The 24,042-nt window shown below is 35.5% G+C and overlaps 1 protein-coding gene and 1 pseudogene across 3 annotated transcripts; one reads left to right on the top strand and one right to left on the bottom strand.

The window, feature by feature from the left end:
• LOC110738943 lies at positions 1 to 23,973 on the bottom strand (annotated as a pseudogene).
• On the top strand, positions 9,836 to 15,543 carry LOC110738999 (mitochondrial proton/calcium exchanger protein-like). 3 transcript variants are annotated; one of them, XM_021919452.1, is made up of 11 exons: positions 9,836 to 10,203; positions 10,468 to 10,538; positions 12,140 to 12,258; positions 12,536 to 12,600; positions 12,738 to 12,912; positions 13,137 to 13,337; positions 13,425 to 13,472; positions 13,561 to 13,698; positions 13,836 to 13,918; positions 14,700 to 14,815; positions 15,286 to 15,543. In XM_021919452.1, exons 3-11 carry the CDS (start codon positions 12,151 to 12,153, stop codon positions 15,360 to 15,362), a joined length of 1,011 nt encoding a protein of 336 aa, XP_021775144.1. In that variant the 5' UTR covers positions 9,836 to 10,203; positions 10,468 to 10,538; positions 12,140 to 12,150; the 3' UTR covers positions 15,363 to 15,543. The 3 variants fall into 3 exon arrangements, with proteins under 3 accessions (XP_021775144.1, XP_021775143.1, XP_021775145.1); XM_021919451.1 differs by having other exon boundaries at positions 12,132 to 12,258; XM_021919453.1 differs by having other exon boundaries at positions 10,468 to 10,541; positions 12,132 to 12,258.
• Positions 23,974 to 24,042: the final 69 nt, after the last annotated feature.

Below are 24,042 nucleotides of genomic sequence, written 5' to 3'. Positions count from 1 at the left end.
TCAGAAATTTACCTCGGGGATAGGAATCTTTTTGACAATGTTTTCACACACAACATCGATGCTATACTTCAATTGACCAGAAATTGGAATTAGAGAGGCTTCAACAGCAGCAGTTCCCTAAAGAAAAAAGGTCACATCAGTAACATGCTTCAGCCTTTTACAAGAATGATTTAGACCTTGGTAAATTTGCTCTAACATTCTAAACAAGTTACCTGAACAAAATTCTGAATAGTTTCATACTGGTTCAAAGCAACATTTTCTGAGATAAGATCAACCTTATTTTGGAAAATGATAATATGCTGAAGTCGCATGATCTCAATTGCAGCAAGATGCTCAGAAGTCTGGGGTTGGGGCAGCTTTCATTAGCAGCGATAAGAAGTAAGGCCCCATCCATAATAGCAGCTCCATTAACTCATTAAGTATAGTAGCCATCAAAATATCATGACCCTGTCATTAAGAATTTCACATACATAAATCAGACAAAACTGGTGTAAAACTGAAGATGCTCAAGATCTAAGGCTGGAGATAATCCACTTATATTCTTATAACATAGAAGGCTATCTAATCTTCAACCAACAACAATATTTTTGTCAATCAATTAGTGAATGGGCACTAGTGTACCAAATTAAAGTCGAAAAAGCGCAAAGGCTGTAGTTGTTAAATAATTCATTTTTTAGATGGAACGCCTCTCTTTTCATTCTTGTAAGGATTAATTCCTACAATATACTTAATCTTCATATCAAATTAATCATTAAAACATAATTGCGGAAGCGTACAAGATTCCATGACAATTGATCGAATCCCTTCTTGATTATGCGTCTTCTAGTAGATACACACTCTAGGGTTTCTCTCTATTGATGGGATATAATGAGAGTCTATTGTATGTACTACTAGGGACCATAACCCTAGATGTCTATTTATATATATAGACCCCCTTCCCTAATCCGCCCATCATGCATTAGAAAAGATCCAACGGTCTCTACGCATAAAACTAAACCCATACTTTATAAAAGACGTAACAAGCCCAATAATAATAATTACTTTAATGGATCACTTAAATTTTGGGCTAAACTACATGACAGCGTATATAGACAATCATCACCGTATAGTCCACATACATTATTATTGTATTTAGGTCCATAAATTTCTTACAATCTCCCACTTGGACCAAATACAATTACATGTTTGTGACTGTTGATGATTTCATTATACTTTAACTTTATGAGCTCAGAATACTATCATTTTCAAACGTCTTTAAACAATTCGGTCCATCAATTATATTAACACAGAGTCAAAGCAATCTAAGTTACAATTAACGTAACCAGACCCATCAATGGCCACAATGTTAACACAATCAACGACATGAATCAAGCATAGGTGTGTAGCATGGAAATAACAAAATGTGATCCAAAATTTCTATTTCCAACTGGTCCACTTTAAACTTTAGCAAGATCACAATATGATCTAATAAGAGAGTAAACCAAACTGAATACTTTATTTCTGCAGAAATCCTTAAAACCTCAATATTCAAAACGTGTTTATGTCATACAAGCAATAAGATAACAAACTCCCACTGAAACTATATATCCTTAGGTGGCATGACACCCTTACGAGCAGTGTGCTCATGAAATACTTTGGGTGGTAAACCCTTAGTAAGCGGATCCGCAATCATGGAGTTTGTGCTAATATGCTCTAAGGATAATTGTTTACTCTCCACTCTTTCCTTCACAACTCTAAACTTGACATCAATATGCTTTGATTTTGACAAGCTTTTGTTATTGTTGGCATACAATACTGCTGACCTGTTGTCACATAGCAATTTAAGTGGTCTATCAATACCATTCACTATGCGTAGACCCGTGACAAAATTCCTTAACCATAATGCATGGTTGGATGCCTCATAACAAGCTATGAATTCTGCTTTCATGGTGGAAGTAGCTGTAAGAGTTTGTTTGACACTTTTCCAAGAGACAGCTTCTTTAGCTACGACAAAGATGTAGCCAGATGTCGATTTCAGGCTATCTTGACATCCAGCAAAGTCAGAATTAGTGTATCCAACGATCTCAAGTTGATCTAACCTTCTGTAAGTGAGCATGTAATCCTTTATTCTCTACAAATACCGCATAACCCTCTTTACTGCTTTCCAATGATCAAGTCCTGGATTGCTTAGGTATCTACCCAACATTCCAACAATGTATGCAATCAGGATGGGTACAAATTTGAGCATACATAAGGCTCCCTACAGCTAATGCATAAGGGATTTTTTTCATTTCTTTATTCTGAAAGTCATTCTTTGGGCATTGAGTGAGACTTAACTTGTCTCCCTTAGCCACAGGAGTATCACCTGGTTTATAGTATTGCATGCCAAACCTTTTCAAAACTTTCTTGATATAGCCCTTTTGTGACAATCCAAGAGTGCCTAGATGACGATCTTGATAGATTTGTATCCCTAACACAAAAGAGGCGTCCCCAAGATCTTTCATCTCAAAGTGGTTTGATAGAAAAATCTTGGTTTGTGCAAATAGCCTACATCGTTGCTGGCAAGTAATATGTCATTGTAGGCGTCGTTCGAAGTGCGCCTACGTTAAAGCATGCGTGAATATGCTTGACACTCATAGGAAGTGGGAATTGACACAATACGATTAGGGACAAATAAAGTAGGGAGCCGCCAACAAGTTTTTAAGGAACTTGTAAGCCGTTCACGGATCATAAAAAGGTAACCACGATAAGGGACAACGATTGACCCGTGAAGGTTACACCCAATTCATAATCCGTGAGATTACTAACTCCATATGGTTCGGAACCACGAAAGGAGGATCGGGGATGACGGTACGAAGTGAGTCATGGAGTCACATTCGCCCGTATTGGCCTCTACTCGATTCTTATAGTGAAAAGTGATTCTTGCGATCTCAAAGGCATACAAACAAAATATTCAATTTGCTCCAAACTATTATTATGCTAAATTGGTTAAATATTAATGCAACATATAATTCTAAAATATTTGTGATCACTTGATTTAACAACAAGATTAAAAAGAAACCTAAACCGGTCGTCCAAATTATCTTATTAGGCGTGATTTGCAATTACATATTCTCTTTAACATGCAATATGGTGATCAATAAATAATAGTAGAATTAACATTAATATTGGAAGCAATTTAAAAATAAATTGTTAGTCAAATCAAATATAAATAAACTAATCATGATACTAGAAATATAAAAATAAAATAAGAGTATTTAAATTAATTAATTACTCACATTCTACGCGTTCCTTTAAATGCTACATCATGAATAAACTGTTAGTAACTTCAATAAAAAAAATAAAGAAAATGAAAAGTCAATTAAATAAATATAGATTTGATTTGGTCCAAACCCTCAGTTAATTATAACTTTCACGCCTTGGTTTAAGTATAGAACTTCATGTATTGTATGGACTCCTTGGAGTGCTTAAAGGAAGAAATAGTGAAAGAATGGGGAGGCTAGTGTTTAGGCTAAAGAGGGAGAAGAGAATAATTTTATGATCAATCTTGTTGATGATTGGAAAAGGGGTGATATGACCTCTATTTATAGAGAAAAAAGAGAGGTCGAAAAAACAAGATAAGATCCGAATTAAATCGGAATAAAACTCGATAGACAGCAGTTTTTGCGGTTTTTGTTTTTATCATATCTTTTGATCCAGAAATCGGAATAATATGAATAAGATATCAATGGAAAGCTCTTGAAGTCTAATTTCTAACCTAATTAGAATCAGATTAAAATATTATATAGAATAAAAGATATGGCCGAAATAGTGAGACGGTATCAGTTTTGGATTGAGTTTGACATTTTATTCATATCTTTTCCGTTATAGCTCGGAATTGATATTATAATATATCATTGGAAATATAATTTCAAGGGCTATCCAACCATATAAAATTTGGATAAAAAATATGAGGCACGAAAATAATATCTGTCTATCTTTGAACGTCTTTCAATTCGGATAGAAATAGGACTTTCAAAAAAAGGAGTTTTATTCAATTTCAAACTCTTTAATCTTATCTTTTTAAAAAAGGATAATTAAGATCTTTTAGAAACTTATAGAAGCTTCTAATTAATCTTAATTGGTTTAGGATTGGGATTAAATCATTTGGACCCTCCACATGATCATTGGGTCGTAGGTAAGGTGGGCTTAGGTTCGGTTTGGGCTCGGTTTAATATTTTGGCCATAACTTATTCGTTATAACTCGGATTTGGGCTTATATATATCGTTGGAAATCTCTTTTCAAGCCCCATCCAATTATTTAATCATTGGACCCAGATTATGGACCAAAATAAACTGGATTAAACGTTTTTATAAAAAGGACACGAAATGAATGAGTTTAAAGGACACGAAATGATTTATTTTGGGTTTAAAGGCACGAAAAGAGGAAAATAAGTTATTTTTTGGAAATGGGATAGGAATTGGGTTGGTTTATGAAATGAAAATATGGATTTAAGAACTCCAAAAATTAAATACTCGATCCGACCAATAATGGCGGTGAAAGGTTGTTCATCATCGGGTTTGGTTTTGGGGAGACATTTTTAGGTGTCTACAGAAGCCCCCACTTTGACTAAGTTTGTAGAAACGTTAGTTTTGAAAACGATAGTCAAAGTAGTCGATAGGGACGGAGAATGATTTAAGACGTTCTGCGATCCTAAATCATTATGTATACGCCGATACCTGCAGAAAAATGTTAGTTCTACAGATAAAAGATTAAAGGGATAGAATGCGTATCTAACACCAGTGTATCGGTGACAAATGAGTTTGGTAGCTTCCTATGCTTGAAGGAATCCACCGGATGACGTATGTTGAAATGCTTTCCATGCTTGAGGAAAGCCGACAGATGAGTTTGGTAGCTTTCTAAGCTTGAAGAAACCTACCGGATGACACTTTCCATGCTTGAGGAAAGTCGACGTATGAATTTGGTGTCATTCTATGCTTGAAGAATTCCACCGATAATGCCTTCCATGCTTGAGGAAAGCCAACTACTTGGCGGTTTTGTACACTTGAAGAAAAATCCACCGATAACGCTTTCCATGCTTGAGGAAAGCCGACTTGGCGGTTTTCTATACTTGAAGAAAAATCCACCGATAACGCTTTCCATGCTTGAGGAAAGCCGGTTGGCGGTTTTCTATGCTTGAAGAAATCCATCGGATAATACTTTCCATGCTTGAGGAAAGTCGACAGATGATGAGATTGCAAGTCTCTGTGTATCGAGAACCTTGCGTCATGAAATGATGGTGGTTCGATTGTCCCCGAACGTGGGTTGTAGATGGTCCGCTTGTCCCCGGACGTGGGCTGTAGTTGGTTCGCTTGTCCCCGAACGTGGGCTGTAAATGGTTCGCTTGTCCCCGAATGTGGGTTGTAGATGGTCCGCTTGTCCCCGGACGTGGGCTGTAGATGGTGCGCTTTTCCCCGGACGTGGGCTGTAGATGGTCCGCTTGTCCCCGAACGTGGGTTGTAGATGGTCCGCTTGTCCCCAGACGTGGGCTGTAGATGGTCCGCTTATCCCCGGACGTGGGCTGTAGATGGTCCGCTTGTCCCCGGACGTGGGCTGTAGATGGTTCGCTTGTCCTCGGACGTGGGTTGTAGTTGGTTTGCTTGTCCCCGAACGTGGGTTGTAGATGAGACCTGCAAAAATAAATTTGCCAATGGACTCGTATATATTGTGATTGACTTGACCAAGTTTGACTTGATGTGACATGACATGTGTATGACTTGTGAGTGTGTGTGTGTGTATATGTTTGTGTGCAGACACAAGCAAACAAAGATGCAAAATCAAAAAATTTCCGTCAATTTTTGTCATGAGTGGAGGATACCGACTTTCTCCCGAAAAAGAAAGATGTGAAAACTGAACTTTTATTTTCGAACTTCCCTCGATGTGAAAATTTTGAAAAAGTTTTTTTAAACTTCCCCAAAAGGAAAGACGCGAAAAAAAGGAAAGAAGTTTTGAACTTCCTCGTTGAGCAAGACAAAATGAATCGCATGGATTGAATTGCTTTTTTTTAAAGTAATGTATGCATGATGCATGTCCTTAGGCCAGGAGGCTAAAGACAATTACATCATATGACATGATGAATGAACTTAAGTCATGGAGCTAAGCATCATATATGGTGTAAAGAAGCGATCTTGAACGTCACTTAGGTCTGGAAGCTAAGCACGTATATAGATGAAGTGATTATGAACGTTGCTTAGGTCAAGGAGCTAAGAACTATATGCTTTGTATTATTAAAAATCATTGATATAGAAATATTGCTTAGCACATTATGCGATGCATGAAACAAAGAACATTGCTCAGGTTAAGAAGCTAAGCAAGTATACAACGTTTCTTCTGATGAATGTTGTCTTGAAAGATGATGAAGCATGCGCGATAGGGATACAAGATTTCATGACAAAGGGTTCCTAAGGGAAAGATGATATGGATATGTATGTGTGAAAGAAGTGTGTGAAAGTGATACTAAGGTGAGGCTGCAAAGGTTATGGTGATGGAAATATATGTGTGAAGTGTCAAAGATGATGACTCTTTAGGCTGGGTAAGCTAATTTGATGTGGGTTCAAGCCCCCAAGTCTAGCTCTAAATGGGTAGGGATATAGAGATAAGCTTTGGATATTCTTTGACTCGATCATGCATAGATATGAATATGAATGTGGCCGCACCTCAATGTGAGGTTGCCTACGTATCCGCTAGGAATCAGGCTGAATGTAGCTCTAACCGAACTTTGCACAAGTATGTGTACACCTCAAAGAGGTCTTTCAAGGGTTGTAAGGTGGTTAAGCTGAAGGTTTAAGGAAGAAAGGGGTAAAAGGCTCAAGACCCGAGAGAAGCCCCAAAGATATGCAATTGTGTATTAGACTTTGCAAGTTTTATTTTTCATATTTTTTTTTTGTTTTGAATTTTGCAAGTTTATTAACATTTTTTCTTCTTCTTTTTTGCTTATTTTTTTCATTCTTTTGAATCAATGTGGGCAATCTCAGATCATGCGGTCCAACACTCACTTAGCATTCATGTTTCTCAGGCACGGTACCAAGCACTCGATGAGAGACGCAATTCGAGACGTGTTCGTATCAAAGACATTGGAACACTTGCCCTTAGACATTGTTTTATTGTTGCTTTACTGATTTTTTTTACTTGCTTTTTGAATGTTATACAATTACACATCTTCCAATCCCAGGGTTAAGTGAATGTGGGTTGAAGAAATGAAGGCCAAACGTTAGACGAGGCTCAAAATGGTTGATGAAGAAATGGAATGTGATTGAACGGTTAACAGGGAATGACAGGGTTGCAAAGGTGCCTCAAATCATTGGTGTACCTTGTGCTTAGTTCGGTAATTGATTTTTTTTTCTCGTTTTTTTTTTTTTGCGAATGAATTCGATGATCGATTGCAAAGGAAAGGAATTCTCATTGATGGAAAAGGTAAGAAAAATGACACATAGATAGTACACATGGATAACGGGCGCCTATACTAGACTTATTAGGGGAGAGGGTTGAAACAAAAGAAAACAAGCATGAAATCTTGTATGGAAACTTGTCTTGTGCTTTTTCTTCATGGCTGTTTATGATTTACTTCTTGCCACCTGTTGAGGAAAAAAGTTTCTTGTTGTTGATGCTTTGATTGGAAGGAAAGAAGGAAGGAGTGACGTTCCCCTTATTCTTCCAACTATTGCATAGTGATATTAGACTCAAGTACTGTGTAAGGATGAACTCATTTAATGCATTCACTCAATACTCGGATTGGAAAGGAAGAGTGTATGAAACAATTTGAAAACTGATGGGAAATACTCCACTCATTCCTATTACGACAGAAAACGACGCATGCATGGTCCTAGTACACGACCATAAACAATATAGTGCATTACTGGAAGACAAAGTGTGTGCAATGACTCAACATGTGTGATTAGGTGAGTTTATTAAGACTCGTGGTATGATCGCATGGCTAGACATGAGGACGTTGTGAAAAACAAAGGACCCAATGACCAAATAGCACGGAAGACTAAAAGACAAACTAACTTGATTCATTTTGTCCAATTTTAATGTTTATGCTATTTACTAGGTGAAAACAGTCCATTGGCAATCGTTAGTTATAAATAAGATCAACCAAAATCAAAGACAAAGAACACATGTTAAGGTTAGCACAAATAATCACAAGAAACTAGGAAGAGGACTAGAATTCTAGAAGAGTTAGGACTCAAGGATATAAAAAAAAAAATTATAAAAATAAAAATCTATAATCCTATGTTATATGAGTTGACACGGATTAAAGGACTTGGCTAAGACTAGCTTGACACGATTTTTTTTTTAAAAAATAAAATAAAAAAGGTAACGCTAAAAAGACACCTAAACTGGACAGGCTGTAGTATATCGATTATAAATTTTTATCTGTGACTCTGATTGAGACGAAACTAACGCCAAATGAAAGATAAAACCCGGGGCTACAGATCCATAGGTTGCACGACATGTAACTCTTTCTAAAACTCCTGATATGACCAAAACAAGTTGACTCTTGTGCAGTATACGGGAATTAAAATCAGGGTGACTAAAAAAAAAATCTATGGCTCGACTCTAATAATAAAAAAAAGGGAGGGTTTGATAGAGAAAAAAAAAAAAAAAAGGTCAATAAAAAAAATGCATACATAAGCATATCGTCACGCATGATGCAATGAAGTTCGCAACCTAAAGTCAAGTTCTATGTTCGACTATGGTCAAGCTTTTGGGTGTCAAAGGGTACCATGGTTAAGAGTTTGGACGCGTTAGCAAGGCAGCCTCCCTTGAGGGTGTATGCCAACGGGCGGCTCCGCGAGTTCGTGATGAAATCGAACTCGACTCCATGGTTTGGGTGGATTTAAAAACTCGGATGAACCCTTATTGTCATGAACGTTTTCGGGTTGATAGAGCTTAAATCCCCCGGGCTAGCCACATACGTAGAACACATACTATTGTGGCAAAATAGGTGACCTAAAATGCATATGCATATGTGACAATGCCAATTAAATCACAGAAATACAATTCAAGAATCTTTCAAGTCTCATCCACTCATCTTAATTAAATACCGATCACTCAAATCGATAAATAACCAAGAATCCTCCCCAGTGGAGTCGCCAAATTGTAGGCGTCGTTCGAAGTGCGTCTACGTTAAAGCATGTGTGAATATGCTTGGCACTCATAGGAAGTGGGAATTGACACAATACGATTAGGGACAAATAAAGTAGGGAGCCGCCAACAAGTTTTTAAGGAACTTGTAAACCGTTCACGGATCATAAAAAGGCAACCACGATAAGGGACAACGATTGGCCCGCGAAGGTTACACCCCATTCATAATCGTGAGATTACTAACTCCATATGGTTCGGAACCACGAAAGGAGGATCGGGGATGATGGTACGAAGTGAGTCATGGAGTCACATTCGCCAGTATTGGTCTCTACTCGATTCTTATAGTGACACTAGTGGAAAAAATCTTATTTGTAACAAGCTATTCGTAACGGACATATGATTTTCCGTTACAATTAAGCCATTCGTAACGGGCAAATTCAATGTCCGTTACAAAAAATTTGTGAAATGGGCAGGAAAAGGGTTATTCGTAACGGACAAATTGGTGCCCGTTACGAAAAAGTTGTTATTCGTAACGGACATATTGGTGCCCGTTACGAATAAGTTGTTATTTGTAACAGGCATTAATCTGCCCGTTATGATTAAGTAACTAATCGTAACCAACAAATATTGCCCGTTACAAATAGAAAAGTCAACAGGATTTTGACCTTGTTATTTGTAACTAACATAGGGTGTCCGTTACGAATAAAGTTTTAAAGTAAGCCCTAAATTTTTACTTTCCCCTTTCTCACTCCCTCTGTCAAAAAAATTCCTCTCTCTCTCCACTATTGAAGCAGCTCCCGTGCGTTTTGCTCCTCTCATTCTCACTCTTCTTCTCCATTGAAGCGCACTTTGAGTTCTCCATTATTGAAGCGCACTCCGAGTTCTCCATTATTGAAGCGCACTCCGAGTTCTCCATTATTGAAGCGCACTCCGAGTTCTCCATTGAAGCGCACTCCGAGTTCTCCATTAGTGAAGCGCACTCCGAGTTCTCCATTAGTGAAGCGCACTCCGAGTTCTCCATTGAAGCGTTGTATGAGTTCTCCATTGAAGCGCTGTCTGAGTTCTCCATTGAAGCGCTCATAGTTTTCCATTAAAGCGTACTCTTTCTCTATCCTCCCCCAATTTCGTAACCCTTGTTTCAGTTTGCTTAATTGCAATTACTTAATTATAGGTTTTATTTTATTTTTCCCCAAATTAATTGATTGATTTTATTATTTTCCATTTGTTTTGGGTTTTATTATGTTTTAGTTTAAAAGCCTTTGAATTTTGAGCTAAGTATGAATTAATTGATTGATTTTTTTCCCCAAATTATTACTATCTTTCTGGATCCCCCCTTACATCGTGAATCCGTTTATTTGCAGTTGCCCTGCGCATGATAAGCTTTGGATGTGATTACCACTGGGCACAAAAAGATTCTCGCTTTGATCAAGAGGTAGTTGTATATTTTGTGGTCTAATTAAATTGCGGCCTTGGTCTCTCTCTGCAATTGTATAGCGTGATTGCTTGTTGTTCCTATTTCTCATTGTTAGTTCATTACATTTTCCTCACTGTTATCCCTTGCTTGTAATGGCTGCAAGAATTTGTGAGCAGATGAGCACAACTTGTGGATTCACTTTAGTGTGGATACGCTATGATTGCCTTTCACAGATTAATGATCTTATTTTCTTTCTCAGATTTTATTTTCCGCTTCAACTTTAAGGGATACTTGCATGTAGTATATTGGATACTACGTATGTTTTTGTGCGTTCGGCATGTCGGCCTTTTATAAGCTGTGTGCTGAAAACTATTGTATATTTAGCTTGTTTTCTAGGTTAAGTGTTCAGTTGTTTTAGCTCTAAATTATAGTTTTCTGAACCTAATGTTTATTGTACATTCTAACAAAGTCCTCATAGAAGCTGCTCCAAGTTTATTGCTGACTAAGTCATTTTTAATACCAATTATCAGTTGAATGGAATACCATTAGTTAAAATAATGCAATACTTCTCCCTGCACTAGGAACTTCTACGTGCATTATTTTTTACTGTTTGGTGGATTGTCTAAAGTGAGGTTGAAATGTACTGGTATTTTTTTGAATATGTCTTGCAAAAGATTTGGCATCTAAGGAGGGATTTTCTTTATAAAATTGCTAATTATTTTGTTTATTCAACTGATTTTAGATTGGAATGTAATGTAGATTCACTAGATTGCATGTTTATTGTTTTATATGGAAGGTTGGCTTATTTGACTAGTACAATACAACTGGCAAAATTAGTATAGATTTAAGTTTGCTTGTAGCTCAAGTAGTCAACCTATGGTTATCCATGTTTTCAGTCTTTTCACTTCCACATTGAAATGAACAAATAGAGGACATAAGAGATTGAGGGATGCCCTCAAGTGCTTTTGTTTAAAAAACATGAAATTCCCTAAAAATTCCAACAATAATTATTATTATTATTTTTTTATATTTTGGTTGGTTGAACCTTTTGTGCCCTGCTGTCATTAGCTTATGTCTTGCTTAGTGTCAGATTCCGAATCTATTTTCTGATTTGTACTGCTATGAATTAGTATTTTTGGAAAAGCGTATTAGATAATGCAATATATATATATATATATATGTTAGTGAGTGAATTAGAGGATTAATGCTATGAATAAGAGAAGAATAGGGAGAGATTGTTATAAAGAATACTATTTAAAGTTTTTTTTGTTCTTTTTATACAGTTTGGGAGAGAAGAAGCATCTCGAAAGCTTGTATTACTCTTTATTTTTAGATTTTAATGCAAATTTCTATCAAAATTCTTCAGAATTTCTGCAGAAATTTCCAGTTCATAACATGTACTCATTTGGCTCTTAGATTTTTGTTTTCTGAATTTGTCTCATTTAAGTGAATTCATGGACTTGACTAACTTGGGCTAAATGCTTTCATGAATTTTTTAGTTGGTTGTGTATGTTTAAATTCGTTGTCCATTTTAAATGATTAATTAATGTTGGTGTTTCATTATTGAGTTTTGCACTATGATAGTGGACACTAACTATTTTCTTTTGGAAGGATTAAAGAGGATGATAAGATGATACAAGCCGAGGGTGTTGAGTCACTTTTAGAGGCAGAGCTTCGTCAAGCATGTAGAGATAGAGGTTTACTTGGTTTGCTTTCTGTTGAAGAGATGCGTCAACAGGTTTGCTCACAGTGCTCTACCAAATTTATTTTTGACTTTTAAGTGGATGATGCACTACTTGTGTTTATCTTTGTTTTAATCTAACCATTATTTATGGTTGCAGTAGATTTGTGCCTTCCTGAGTGAAATGATGTAATTTTGAACCCTTACAAAATGCTAATCTTATGATTTAGAATAATTTGTGCTTGTCAACTAATATTACCATGGTGGTTCTCGGCTATCTATAGTACCTGATTCTGGTCAATGTTCATTCATTCAAGTTTTCATGTATGTGCAGCTGCGTGATTGGTTGGACTTATCTCTCAATCACTCTGTTCCGTCATCTCTTCTTATTCTTTCCAGGTAGGCAGTGTTTTTCTTGGAAATTCTTCTGGTTTATAAGGAATTTCATCACTTGATGTTTGTTTATTATATATTAAAATAAAGCTTATTAGCGCTAGTTCCCAACTTTGTGCGCTGATATACACTTCTTTTGGCAGAGCCTTCAATGTGTCTGGAACAATCAAGCCTGAGGAAGCCGTGGAGTTTGCTATTTCCTCTTTGCCAGATGAGGTTGTTGATACCATTGGAGCAACATCTTTGCCTTCTGAGGATGCAGTTTCAGAAAGGAGGAGAAAGTTAGAGTTCCTTGAAATGCAGGAAGAAATGATCAAGGTTTTAGTCCCTTTTACTCCGAACGTATTAGGTTTTAAAATGCTAAATTTTACTGGCTGCTCATTCCTCTTTCTAACCTTCTGAACACCATGTAAAGCATTCCCTATGCTCTCTCCTTTAGGCTAAAACCTGCTTCACTTGTCTGAGGATAAATATATTAAAGTTTATTCAAGTATTGGGTTTCAGACTTCAATAAACTTATGTTCTAACTTACCAAATTGTAGGAAGAGGAGGAGAAAATGAAAGCAGAAGAAGAAAAGGCGAAACTTAAGGAGTCTACTGTTAGTGAAAAGGATGTTGCCTTGGAAGAGATGGTGGCTGCAACTGACAGGCAAGCACAAGATTACGAAAAGGCTGCATTGTCAGATAAAGACGATCAGCTTTGTGAGCTCAGTCGTGCATTGGCTGTTCTGGCTTCCGCATCAGTAAGAATATTTTGGTGCTAGATGTATTACAACGAAGCGTTGTATTGTTGTATGTTACTAATTTTTGCTATATTTTACTTTCGTTAGTTAGTGAGCAGGGAACGGGAGGAATTCTTGAGACTTGTGAATAAGGAGGTAAGTGAACAGTTGGAACTAGTTTCTTCAAACTAACTTTTCCACCACTTTAGGACGCAGGATTTATGTCTCTAATTCTCTTTTCCAGATAGAGTTATACAATACTATGGTGGACAAGGAGGGAAAAGAGGGGGAAGCTGAAGCTAAGGAGGCATACAAAGCTGCCCGGGAGGGTGATGAAGAAGAGTTAGATACTGCTCAAGTTTCTTCAACACTGATAAACAAGGTCTGCACGAGTTTTTATTTTTCTGATCCAGATTCTCTTAAACTAGATGATATTATTCCATTGGCTGATGCATCTGTAATTCTGTTTATTTCCTGTACCTATTGAATTACTGGGATTCTTTTATTTTGCTGTATCAGGTGGATGCTATTCTTCAAAAACTTGAAAAAGAAATTGATGATGTGGATGAGAAGATTGGTGGTGAATGGCGATTGCTTGATAGGTATGCTATTGAGATTATTATCTGGCAGGTTTTAGTTAGATTTTTATTAGCCTATGGAGATCTTGGAGTATATAACTATGTTTTTATATGGATTGTGGCTCTCAAGCTAGAACAATACGAATTGTTTTGACATGTGGCTGACATTCATCCGTGTTTTACTCTTGATGTTATGATATCTGGCAATAATAACGACCCCTAAATCATGGACTTGCTATATAGAGAATTCCCACCTCCTGGCCCCCTCCTGGTAATAGAAACCAAGGGCATTATTAACTACAAATCTCTTGTGTAAACATTGTTGAATGATTGAGCTAGCCAATGATGAAATTATCTAAATTATGGACTTGATCTATATTGAGATTTCCCACCTACTGGCCCCCTCTCCCCTGGCTAGAAACCAAGGGCTTAATTGCAAATCCCTTGTGTAATTTTGTATACATTGTTAAATAATTGGACTTAGTAATGTACTTGTGATATGCTGTTATTCTAAGCTAGGCAAATTCCAGCCTTAATTTTTTTGGGTATTTTATTTGTATGATTGTAGTTGAGGTCTTGAGAATATTGAGTCTGAAATTCTTCTGCATTAGTGAGGTGGAACTAGTTAAGGCACTGATATAATAAGGCCGTAGTGTTGTTTCACATGTTTGACTCTCTTTCACGGACTATTATATTTCTTTATATTTTCTTTATGTGTAATCTTGCTCTTGTATTATATGATCTTTAGTTTAACTGCTGCATAATAGAGACAATGCTGATATTAGACCTGTTTCTTGACATCTAGGGATTACGATGGGAAGGTGACTCCAGAAGAAGTAGCTTCTGCTGCTGCATATCTGAAAAACAAAATTGACAAAGATGGTATCCAAGAGCTCATCAGCAAGCTGTCAAAAGACAGAGGTTCGTTTAATACACTCCCTCCGTCTCTAAATCTAAAGTTCTAAACTACATATCTGTTTCAAACTATCTGAATAGTACGTAGTATATCACTTTCTAAAATGAGAGTGTAATTTTTAAACCTACCTAAATTATCCTATACCGTTCTTCTATATTATTATGTTGTATATTTTGAATTTTTTTATAATGAAGGCTAGCTGTAGTATATTTACTTCTAAGTTTTTAAATAGCCTAAAATCAATTGCAGCCCCTATTATTTAGAATGAAGTGTGATATTTTTAACATATACTTCGTATAAGCTAGGAGTAGGGATCGATTTTCTTTCCTAGCATGAAAGTGTTATTAGTTGTCATGTATGAGTGCTCTTAGATCTCTATTAATTTGGCACTAACATTTATTGTACTAGAAGACATCTTTAAGTTGGTCTGACCCAGTTCTTTTGCTTTACTGATTCTGTGTGATTGTTTTGTCAGAGGGGAAGATACTTGTTGAAGACATTGTTAGGCTAGGCAGTCAGAAGCATGGTGAGGAAGCTGAATCTGAAAGATGAATAGATTCAAGATTTATCCACTTTAGAAGTAAATATTTATTGAATGCTTAACTATTAGCTTAGATAGAACAACGTAATATTTTTAGTGTTGTTGTATATGTTGGATAAATTTATACAAGTTTTTATTTGTAATGTGTTACTACTTCAGTTTTTATATTACATCGTATTAATTTTTACGAAAGATTGTTCGGTATAATTGCTTTTTACAGGAACATGTATATTATTACAGGTTTTAATTAATATATATTAATTATATATAAATACATGCTGTCGAAATTAAATAAAATGAAAATTTAATTTAATAATTATTTGTAACGGGCATCAAAATTGTCAGTTACAAATAACCAGTTATTCGTAACGAGCACTTTTGTTGCCCGTTACAAATAAGTGTTAAATTATATACCATAAAACTCTATTCGTAACGGACATTTAAGATGTCAGTTACGAATAATCACTTATTCGTAACGGGCGTTTTATGTGCCCGTTACGAATAAGGACCTATTTTAATACAAAAAAATTTATTCGTAACTGACATTTCAGATGTCCGTTACGAATAACCCCTTATTCGTAACCAACATTTAAAATGTCCGTTACAAATAATGGGTTATTCGTAACGGACATCTAAAATGTCAGTTACGAATAATGGGTTATTCGTAACGGACATCTTAAATGTCAGTTACGAATAATGAGTTATTCGTAACGAACATTTGAAATGTTCGTTACGAATAACTCATTATTCGTAACGGACAGTGCCCGTTACGAATAACAATGGTCATCCGTAACGGCCGCATACGTAACGGACGCTGCCTGTTACGGATGGCCCCTTTTTGCCCGTTACGGATGAGGATTTTTCCACTAGTGTGAAAAGTGATTCCTGCGATCTCAAAGGCATACAAACAAAATATTCAATTTGCTCCAAACTATTATTATGCTAAATTGGTTAAATATTAATGCAACATATAATTCTAAAATATTTGTGATCACTTGATTTAACAACAAGATGAAAAAGGAACCTAAACAGGTCGTCCAAATTATCTTATTAGGCGTGATTTGCAATTACATATTCCCTTTAACATGCAATATGGTGATCAATAAATAATAATAGAATTAACATTAATATTAGAAGCAATTTAAAAATAAATTTTTAGTCAAATAAAATATAAATAAACTAATCATGATACTAGCAATATAAAAATAAAATAAGAGTAATTAAATTAATTAATTACTCACATTCTGCGCGTTCCTTTAAATTACTACATCATGAATAAACTGTTAGTAACTTCAATAAAAAAAAATAAAGCAAATAAAAATTAAATTAAATAAATATAGAGTTGATTTGGTCCAAACCCTCACTTAATAATAACTTTCACGCCTTGGTTTAAGTATAGAACTTCAGGTATTGTATGGACTCTTTGGAGTGCTTAAAGGAAGAAATAGTGAAAGAACGGGGAGGCTAGTGTTTAGGCTAAAGAGGGAGAAGAGAATTATTTTATGATCAAGCTTTTTGATGATTGGAAAAGGGGTGATATGACCTCTATTTATAGAGAAAAAAGAGAGGTCGAAAAAAACAAGATAAGATCCGAATTAAATCGGAATAAAACTCGATAGACAGCAGTTTTTGCGGTTTTTGTTTTTATCATATTTTTTGATCTTGGAAAGCTCTTGAAGTCTACTTTCTAATCCAATTAGAATCAAATTAAAATATTTTATAAAGTAAAAGATATGGCTGAAATAGTGAGATAGTATCAGTTTTGGATTGAGTTTGACATTTTATTCATATCATTGGAAAGATAATTTCAAGGGCTATCCAACCATATAAAATTTGGATAAAAAATATGAGGCAAGAAAATAATATCTGTCTATCTTTGAACGTCTTTCAATTCGGATAGAAATAGGACTTTCAAAAAAAAGGAGTTTTATTCAATTTCAAACTCTTTAATCTTATCTTTTTTAAAAAAAAGGATAATTAAGATCTTTTAGAAACTTATAGAAGCTTCTAATTAATCCTAATTGGTTTAGGATTGGGATTAAATCATTTGGACCCTCCACATGATCATTGGGTCGTAGGTAAGGTGGACTTGGGTTCGGTTTAATATTTTGGCCATAACTTATTCGTTATAACTCGGATTTGGGCTTATATATATCGTTGGAAAGCTCTTTTCAAGCCCCATCCAACTGTTTAATCATTCGACCAAGATTATGGACCAAAATAAACTGGATTAAACGTTTTTATAAAAAGGACACGAAATGAATGATTTTAAAGGACACGAAATGAATTATTATAGGTTTAAAGGCACGAAAAGAGGAAAATAAGTTATTTTTTGGAAATGGGCTAGGAATTGGGTTGGTTTGTGAAATGAAAATATGGATTTAAGCACTCCAAAAATTAAATACTCGACCCGACCAATAATGGCGGTGAAAGGTTGTTCATCATCGGGTTTGGTTTTGAGGAGACATTTTTAGTTGTCTACAGTCATCAACATATAAAACAAGGAAAACATGCTTACTCCCACTAAACTTATGGTACACACAATCATCAACTGCATTTGTCTCAAAACCATGAGACATAACAACTTGATGAAACTTAAAGTACCATTGACGAGAAGCTTGTTTGAGTCCATAGATGGATTTCTTTGAATCTCCCGAAACAAAGTTTTCTGGTTGCTGCATATAGATGGTTTCCTCAATGTCACCATTGATAAATGCTGTCTTAACATCCATCTGATGTAACTCAAGATCATAATATGCTACAAGTGCCATCATAATCCTGAAGGAGTCTTTAGAAGAAACTGGTGAATAAGTCTCCTTATAATCAATGCCTTCCTTTTGAGTATAGCCCTTAGCGACAAGACGAGTCTTACGCCTTATCACATTGCCATTTGAGTCCCTTTTGGTCTTTAAAATCCATTTACAACCAATTGGTTTCACACCTTCTGGCAATGAAACAAGGTCCCAAACGTCATTGTCCATCATTGACTTAATTTCCTCATTCATGGCATCAATCCACTCTTGAGAGTTAGGGCCTTCAATGTCTTGGCGAACGGTGATTGGATCATCATCCACCATTTCATTATCCAACTCTTGTTCTTAAAGTAGTGCAACAAATTCTTCGCTGATTTCATTGTTATCCTCCTGTTCTTGGAGAAAAACAATGTAGTCATCTGAAATTGCACTTCTTCTTTCTCTAGTGTATCACCTTAAATGGCATTGGCTCTTAAAGTTGTTGAGTTTGTTCATCATGAATTTCCTGTTGATTATGAATAGGGGAATTATTTTGAGTTTCTTGAGTTGTACCTTCAATCATGCCAGGAATTAATGTCTGATCATGATTGATAACAAATGAAGGAAGAGAAACTTGTTCCTCTTCGAAAATAAACTCTTTAACCTTATCTTCCCCTCCAAACTCAACATCTTCAAAAAATCTAGCATTTCCCGTCTCAAAAATTGATCTAGTTGTGGTATCATAAAATTTATACCCCTTAGACCTTTCAGGGTACCCAACAAAGTAACAACTGACAGTTCTAGAAGCTGCCTTAGTTGGTACTCTATTGAGAATATAAGTTGTGGTCTTAATTGCCTCTCCCCATAGGGATTCTGGTAAGGTAGAGTGACTAACCATACTCCTTACCATCTCCTGTAATGTTTTATTGCGCCTCTTAGCTACACCATTCATTTGAGGTGATCCTGACATGGTGTATTGAGGGACAATTCCACATTCCTCTAGGAATTTAGCAAATGGCCCTGGAGGTTGTTCACCAGATCCGTCATTTCTGCCATAGTATTCACCACAATAGTCAGATATGACTTTCTTAATTATTTTCCTAAGTTGATTTTCAACTTCAGCTTTATAAGATTTGAACACATCCAATTCTTGGGATTTCTCATGAATCAAATATAGGTAGCCATAACGAGAATAATCGTCTATGAACGTAATAAAATATTGTTGACCATTCTAAGAAGTTGTAGGAAATGGTCCACAAATGTCTGTATGTATTAGTTCTAAGACATCTAAAGCTTTTTTGGCTCCTAATTTCCTTTTATCTGTTTGTTTCCCTTTGATACAATTAATACATACATCAAAATCTGAAAAATCAAGGGAATCAAGAATTCCATCTGACACAAGTCTTTGAATTCTTTGTTTAGAAATATGTCCTAAACGTTTGTGCCAAAGTGATGAAGAATTCTCATTTGCTAATTTTCTTTTGGTACCACTAGAACTGACATGCAAACTTTCATTAGATGAAGCAATAGTATCCAACAAATATAGGTTGTCAAATCCTGATAAAGAACCAGATCCCACTAACTTTGAATTATAAAAAAGACTAACTTTATTGTTTCCAAAAGAACAAAAATAACTAGATTTGTCCAATGTAGAAACAGAAATTAAATTTCGCCTAAAAGACGGTACAACAAAAGTCTCTTTTAAATCCAAATAATATCCAACCTTTAATGACAACCTAAAAGTGCCTATAGCTTCAACTTCAATTGCCTTGCCATCACCTACATAAATGTATCTTTCACCATCACTCGGTTTTCGGCAATTCAGGCAACCCTGCATGGACAAACTTATGTGAGTAGTAGCACCAGAATCTAGCCACCAAGTGTGTTTAGGTACCGAAATTAAATTAACTTGATAACAGACAAAAGAAAGAAACATACCCTTTTTCGCACGCCATGCGTGGTACTTAGTGCATTGTTTCTTCTTGTGAGTCATCCCACCACAGAAGAAGCATCTAGATGCTTTTGTTTCAGCCTTCTCTTCCTTATGTTGCTTCTTTTGTGGTTGCGAAACCGCATCCTTACCCTTCTTCCTTTTCTTTCCATCCTTAGAGGAAGATGCCAAGTAAGCACTTTCTGTCTTTTCTTGCTTCAATCTCTCTTCCTCTTGAACACAATGAGAAATGAGCTCATTTAGAGTCCATTTCTCCTTTTGACAGTTATAACTAACCTTAAACTGACTGAACTGTTTAGGAAGAGATATCAAAACCAAATGCACGAGCAAGTCATCAGACAGCTCTAAATTTAGTGCCTTTAATTTTGAAGCAATATGAGACATTTCCATAATGTACTCCCTTATGTTCCCTGTTCCTTTATACTTTTGGGAAACAATACTACTCAAGAGAGTGCTTATTTCCGCCTTTTCGTTTTTAGCAAAACGTTTTTCAAGTTCTGTAAGGACGATTTGGCATTATCCTCTTCGGACATAGTGCCCCTGAATGATTCCGGAATTGCATGTTTCATGATCATAAGACACATGCGATTTGAGCGTTCCCACTTCTCCATATTCCCCTTTTCAATAGAGAAACTAGAATCCGTAAGAGCAGCAGGACGCTCAATCCGAAGAGCAAGGTCTAGATCCATGCAACAAAGAACGATCATAACGTTCTCTTTCCAAGTCTTAAAGTTTGTCCCATCAAGCATGGGTATAGTATTAATGTTGGCAGATATCACATTAGCAGAAGTATTCACTGAAAAGAACATAAACAAACAAAACAAGCTCACAATTGATTCCAAAACTCAACTTTAATAATCAGATTAAATATTGACAACATATCCCATCACAAGAGACCTAGCACAACATTAATTTTTTAGTCTTTGGACAGAAAAATTAACTTGTAAGTGGTCCTCTTGGTGTAGTAATCAAATATTAACAATAAAATCCTGTAAAACATTAAGCCTTTCTTTGGACCGACTCAACATTCACATGGAAAACCTTATAATTGTTACATATTTATCACCACAAGTTTGTTTAATTTCCGACCAAATAATAGCCTTCCTATGAGTCAACCATTAATCGCATGAAAATCAAACACACACATATCTCAATATTTCAAATAAATTAATTTACACAAAAGAGGTTACTTTTACTTTGGTAACATATTGTTTCAATTAATAAACCCAAATATGAGACACATTATTATTTTTATCACCTCATTGCCAATTATTGTAATTTGATTTAACCTCAATACATATTAATCATGCAATTATATTGATATTCTTGATTAATACATGCTTTATGATCAGATTAAGTGACTGCCGTATATATTAGCATCCAATTCAAGAATACAATATGATTCTACAACGTAAATCAATAATGAATCATGGAAGGATCAATATAATCAGAACATGTTGCCATGATAAAAAGTAAGCAGCATAAAACAAAATCAATAAGCATATGAGACAAAATAGCCGAAAATTTTCGAAAAATCTCATATTAAAGAATCGCACAAGGATGAGAACATGAAACCGTAATTCACCACAATTAAGCGTCATGTGAGACAAAATAGCCGGAAAACCAAATAACGCATAATCAATTATTACGATCAAACCATCATTCATCAAAATCATATTTCATATAGAACGAATTAGCCAAAACGAAACCATATTCAATCGTAGTGGAGCAAATAATATGATCAAACAATATATTTCAGAATTTAACCAAATAGCAAGCGTAGAAATGTCAAATTATTAAACTCATGCGATTGAATAATTGAGCCATAAAACTCGACTAATCTGATATGAAGGAGGCTCTGATACCACTTGTAAGGATTAAATCCTACAATATACTTAATCTTCATATCAAATTAATCAGTAAAACATAACTGCGGAAGCGTACCTGATTCCATAACAATTGATCGAATCCCTTCTTGATTATGCGTCTTTTAGTAGATACACACTCTAGGGTTTATATCTATTGATGGGATATAATGAGAGTCTATTGTATGTACTACTAGAGACCATAACCCTAGATGTCTATTTATATATATAGACCTCCTTCCCTAATCCGCGCATCATGCATTAGAAAAGGTCCAACGGTCTCTACGCATAAAACTAAACCCATACTTTATAAAAGACGTAACAAGCCCAATAATAATTATTACTTTAATGGATCACTTAAATTTTGGGCTAAACTACATGACAGCGTATATAGACAATCATCACCATATAGTCCACATACATTATTATTGTATTTAGGTCCATAAATTTCTTACAATTCTTACCAATGAATTTATTCAACCATTAATATGTTTAATCATCAATAAATAAAAATTTCTTTTTTCAATAAATTAATATCTTTGAAAGTATAAACTAAGACAGACGCCATATGTTTCATAACATAAGAAGTAACAAACGCCTTTTACTATTAAAATTTATCAACTTGTTCAGTAACAAAAAAAGACAGCAATTTCATCTTTTTAAAATAAAATAATTAGAAAATAAAAAATAAAAATATTAGCTGATTTAACTTCATCTCTTTTGCAAAATTTTCCCTTTAAACAAATTCACACTTAATATTCGTAATAGACTAGGTTGGATGTCTGAAATAAATTCACAACTTTAACGTAATTTAGAGATTTACCATTGAGCGCCCACACGAGTCAATAATATAGTAACTTTTTTATTCAAGTTTTCTTGATGAGAAGAAAAAAATCATAAAAGCATAGAAGTAAAGTATAAATGCAACTAAGAATGCCCAAAATGTCCTACATAAACATGATTAATCAAATTCCCAAGCTTAGTTGTTGCCAAAACAAAACAAGCAACTCTCAAACAGTCAACCAAAGTTATGAACACATATCAGTAGATTACCCGGCAATTGACAAAGGACACATGTCTCAGAAGCTTCATCCTAGCATTCTCAAATCCAGGTACATCACACATTGGGGAATCTTCCTTTCCACTTCCATATGCCCTGCAAAACAAATTGACCAGTATGTCAATAACATATGAAGTTACTTCAAGTCAAGTAATCATTTGGTTAGATGTCACAAAAGTAGATTAAAACATATCGCATACTTATAACACATGGGCCGTGGACATCGTTCGTCTTCACATTTATAAATTTTGGCATTTGCATAGCCAAGTTTGATAGTAATATTTCGCTCAAGCTCATTCTTGAATCGTACAGTCTGAAATAGAATTAATAACAAGAATAATGCATGTATTTTGTATTGAAATTCAGTTTTAAGCCACACCCATGAAAACCATGTGAGCTTAAAATAGGAAACCCGTAAAAGAGATGTACCTGAACACCAGATAGAGCCTTCACAACTGTCGACTTTCCATGAGCCACATGACCAATAGTTCCTACGAATATAATAATAAATAATGAATATTATAAAGAGGATATTTTAAGTTTAAAAAATAAAAACTTTACTCCATACACTTCTTGGGATCAAATATGTTTATTACCAATGTTAATAGTGGCCTGACGAGAAATAACCTCAGGTGAAAGAGGATGTAGTTTTTTAATATCCAATTTGCTCAAGTCTTGATCCATCAGCCCTTTTTGTGCCATATTCCCAACAATTTTCACCTGAAAAAAAAAAAAAAAAAAAAAAAAAAACCTCATGGGCCGTTTGGTTGGGGGTAATCAGGAAAGGGAATGGGAATCAACTGACCCTATTCCCTTTGTTGATGTTTGTTTAGCACTTTTATTCATTTCCTTTACCCTCCCCATTCCCCAAATCCTTCCAAATTCATCCCCCCAAGTATTTCCATTCACATTCCCTACCCACCTTCACACCAACACCGGAAAACCATCCCAGACCACCGCCGCCCCTACCCAGACCACCGCCCTCCCCTCCCCCGAGCCTCGCCGACCTCCCCTCCCCCGAAAAAACCTCCCCTACCCCCGCAAAACCCTAGCCCCGATCTCCCTTGACCCCGAAAACCGCCG

Source organism: Chenopodium quinoa, unplaced genomic scaffold (genome assembly GCF_001683475.1).
Source record: "Chenopodium quinoa cultivar QQ74 unplaced genomic scaffold, ASM168347v1, whole genome shotgun sequence".
NCBI classification, from domain to species: domain Eukaryota; kingdom Viridiplantae; phylum Streptophyta; class Magnoliopsida; order Caryophyllales; family Amaranthaceae; genus Chenopodium; species Chenopodium quinoa.
The sequence above is the reverse complement of the archived record's forward strand: the minus strand, read 5'-3'. Positions and strand labels throughout refer to the sequence as shown.

Coding starts and splice junctions, on each gene's coding strand:
- LOC110738999 (XM_021919452.1), top strand. CDS start 12,151: ATGATACAAGCCGAGGGTGTTGAGTCACTTTTAGAGGCAGAGCTTCGT. Junction 12,259..12,535: donor TTGAAGAGATGCGTCAACAG/GTTTGCTCACAG, acceptor ATGTATGTGCAG/CTGCGTGATTGGTTGGACTT. Junction 14,816..15,285: donor CAAGCTGTCAAAAGACAGAG/GTTCGTTTAATA, acceptor TTGTTTTGTCAG/AGGGGAAGATACTTGTTGAA.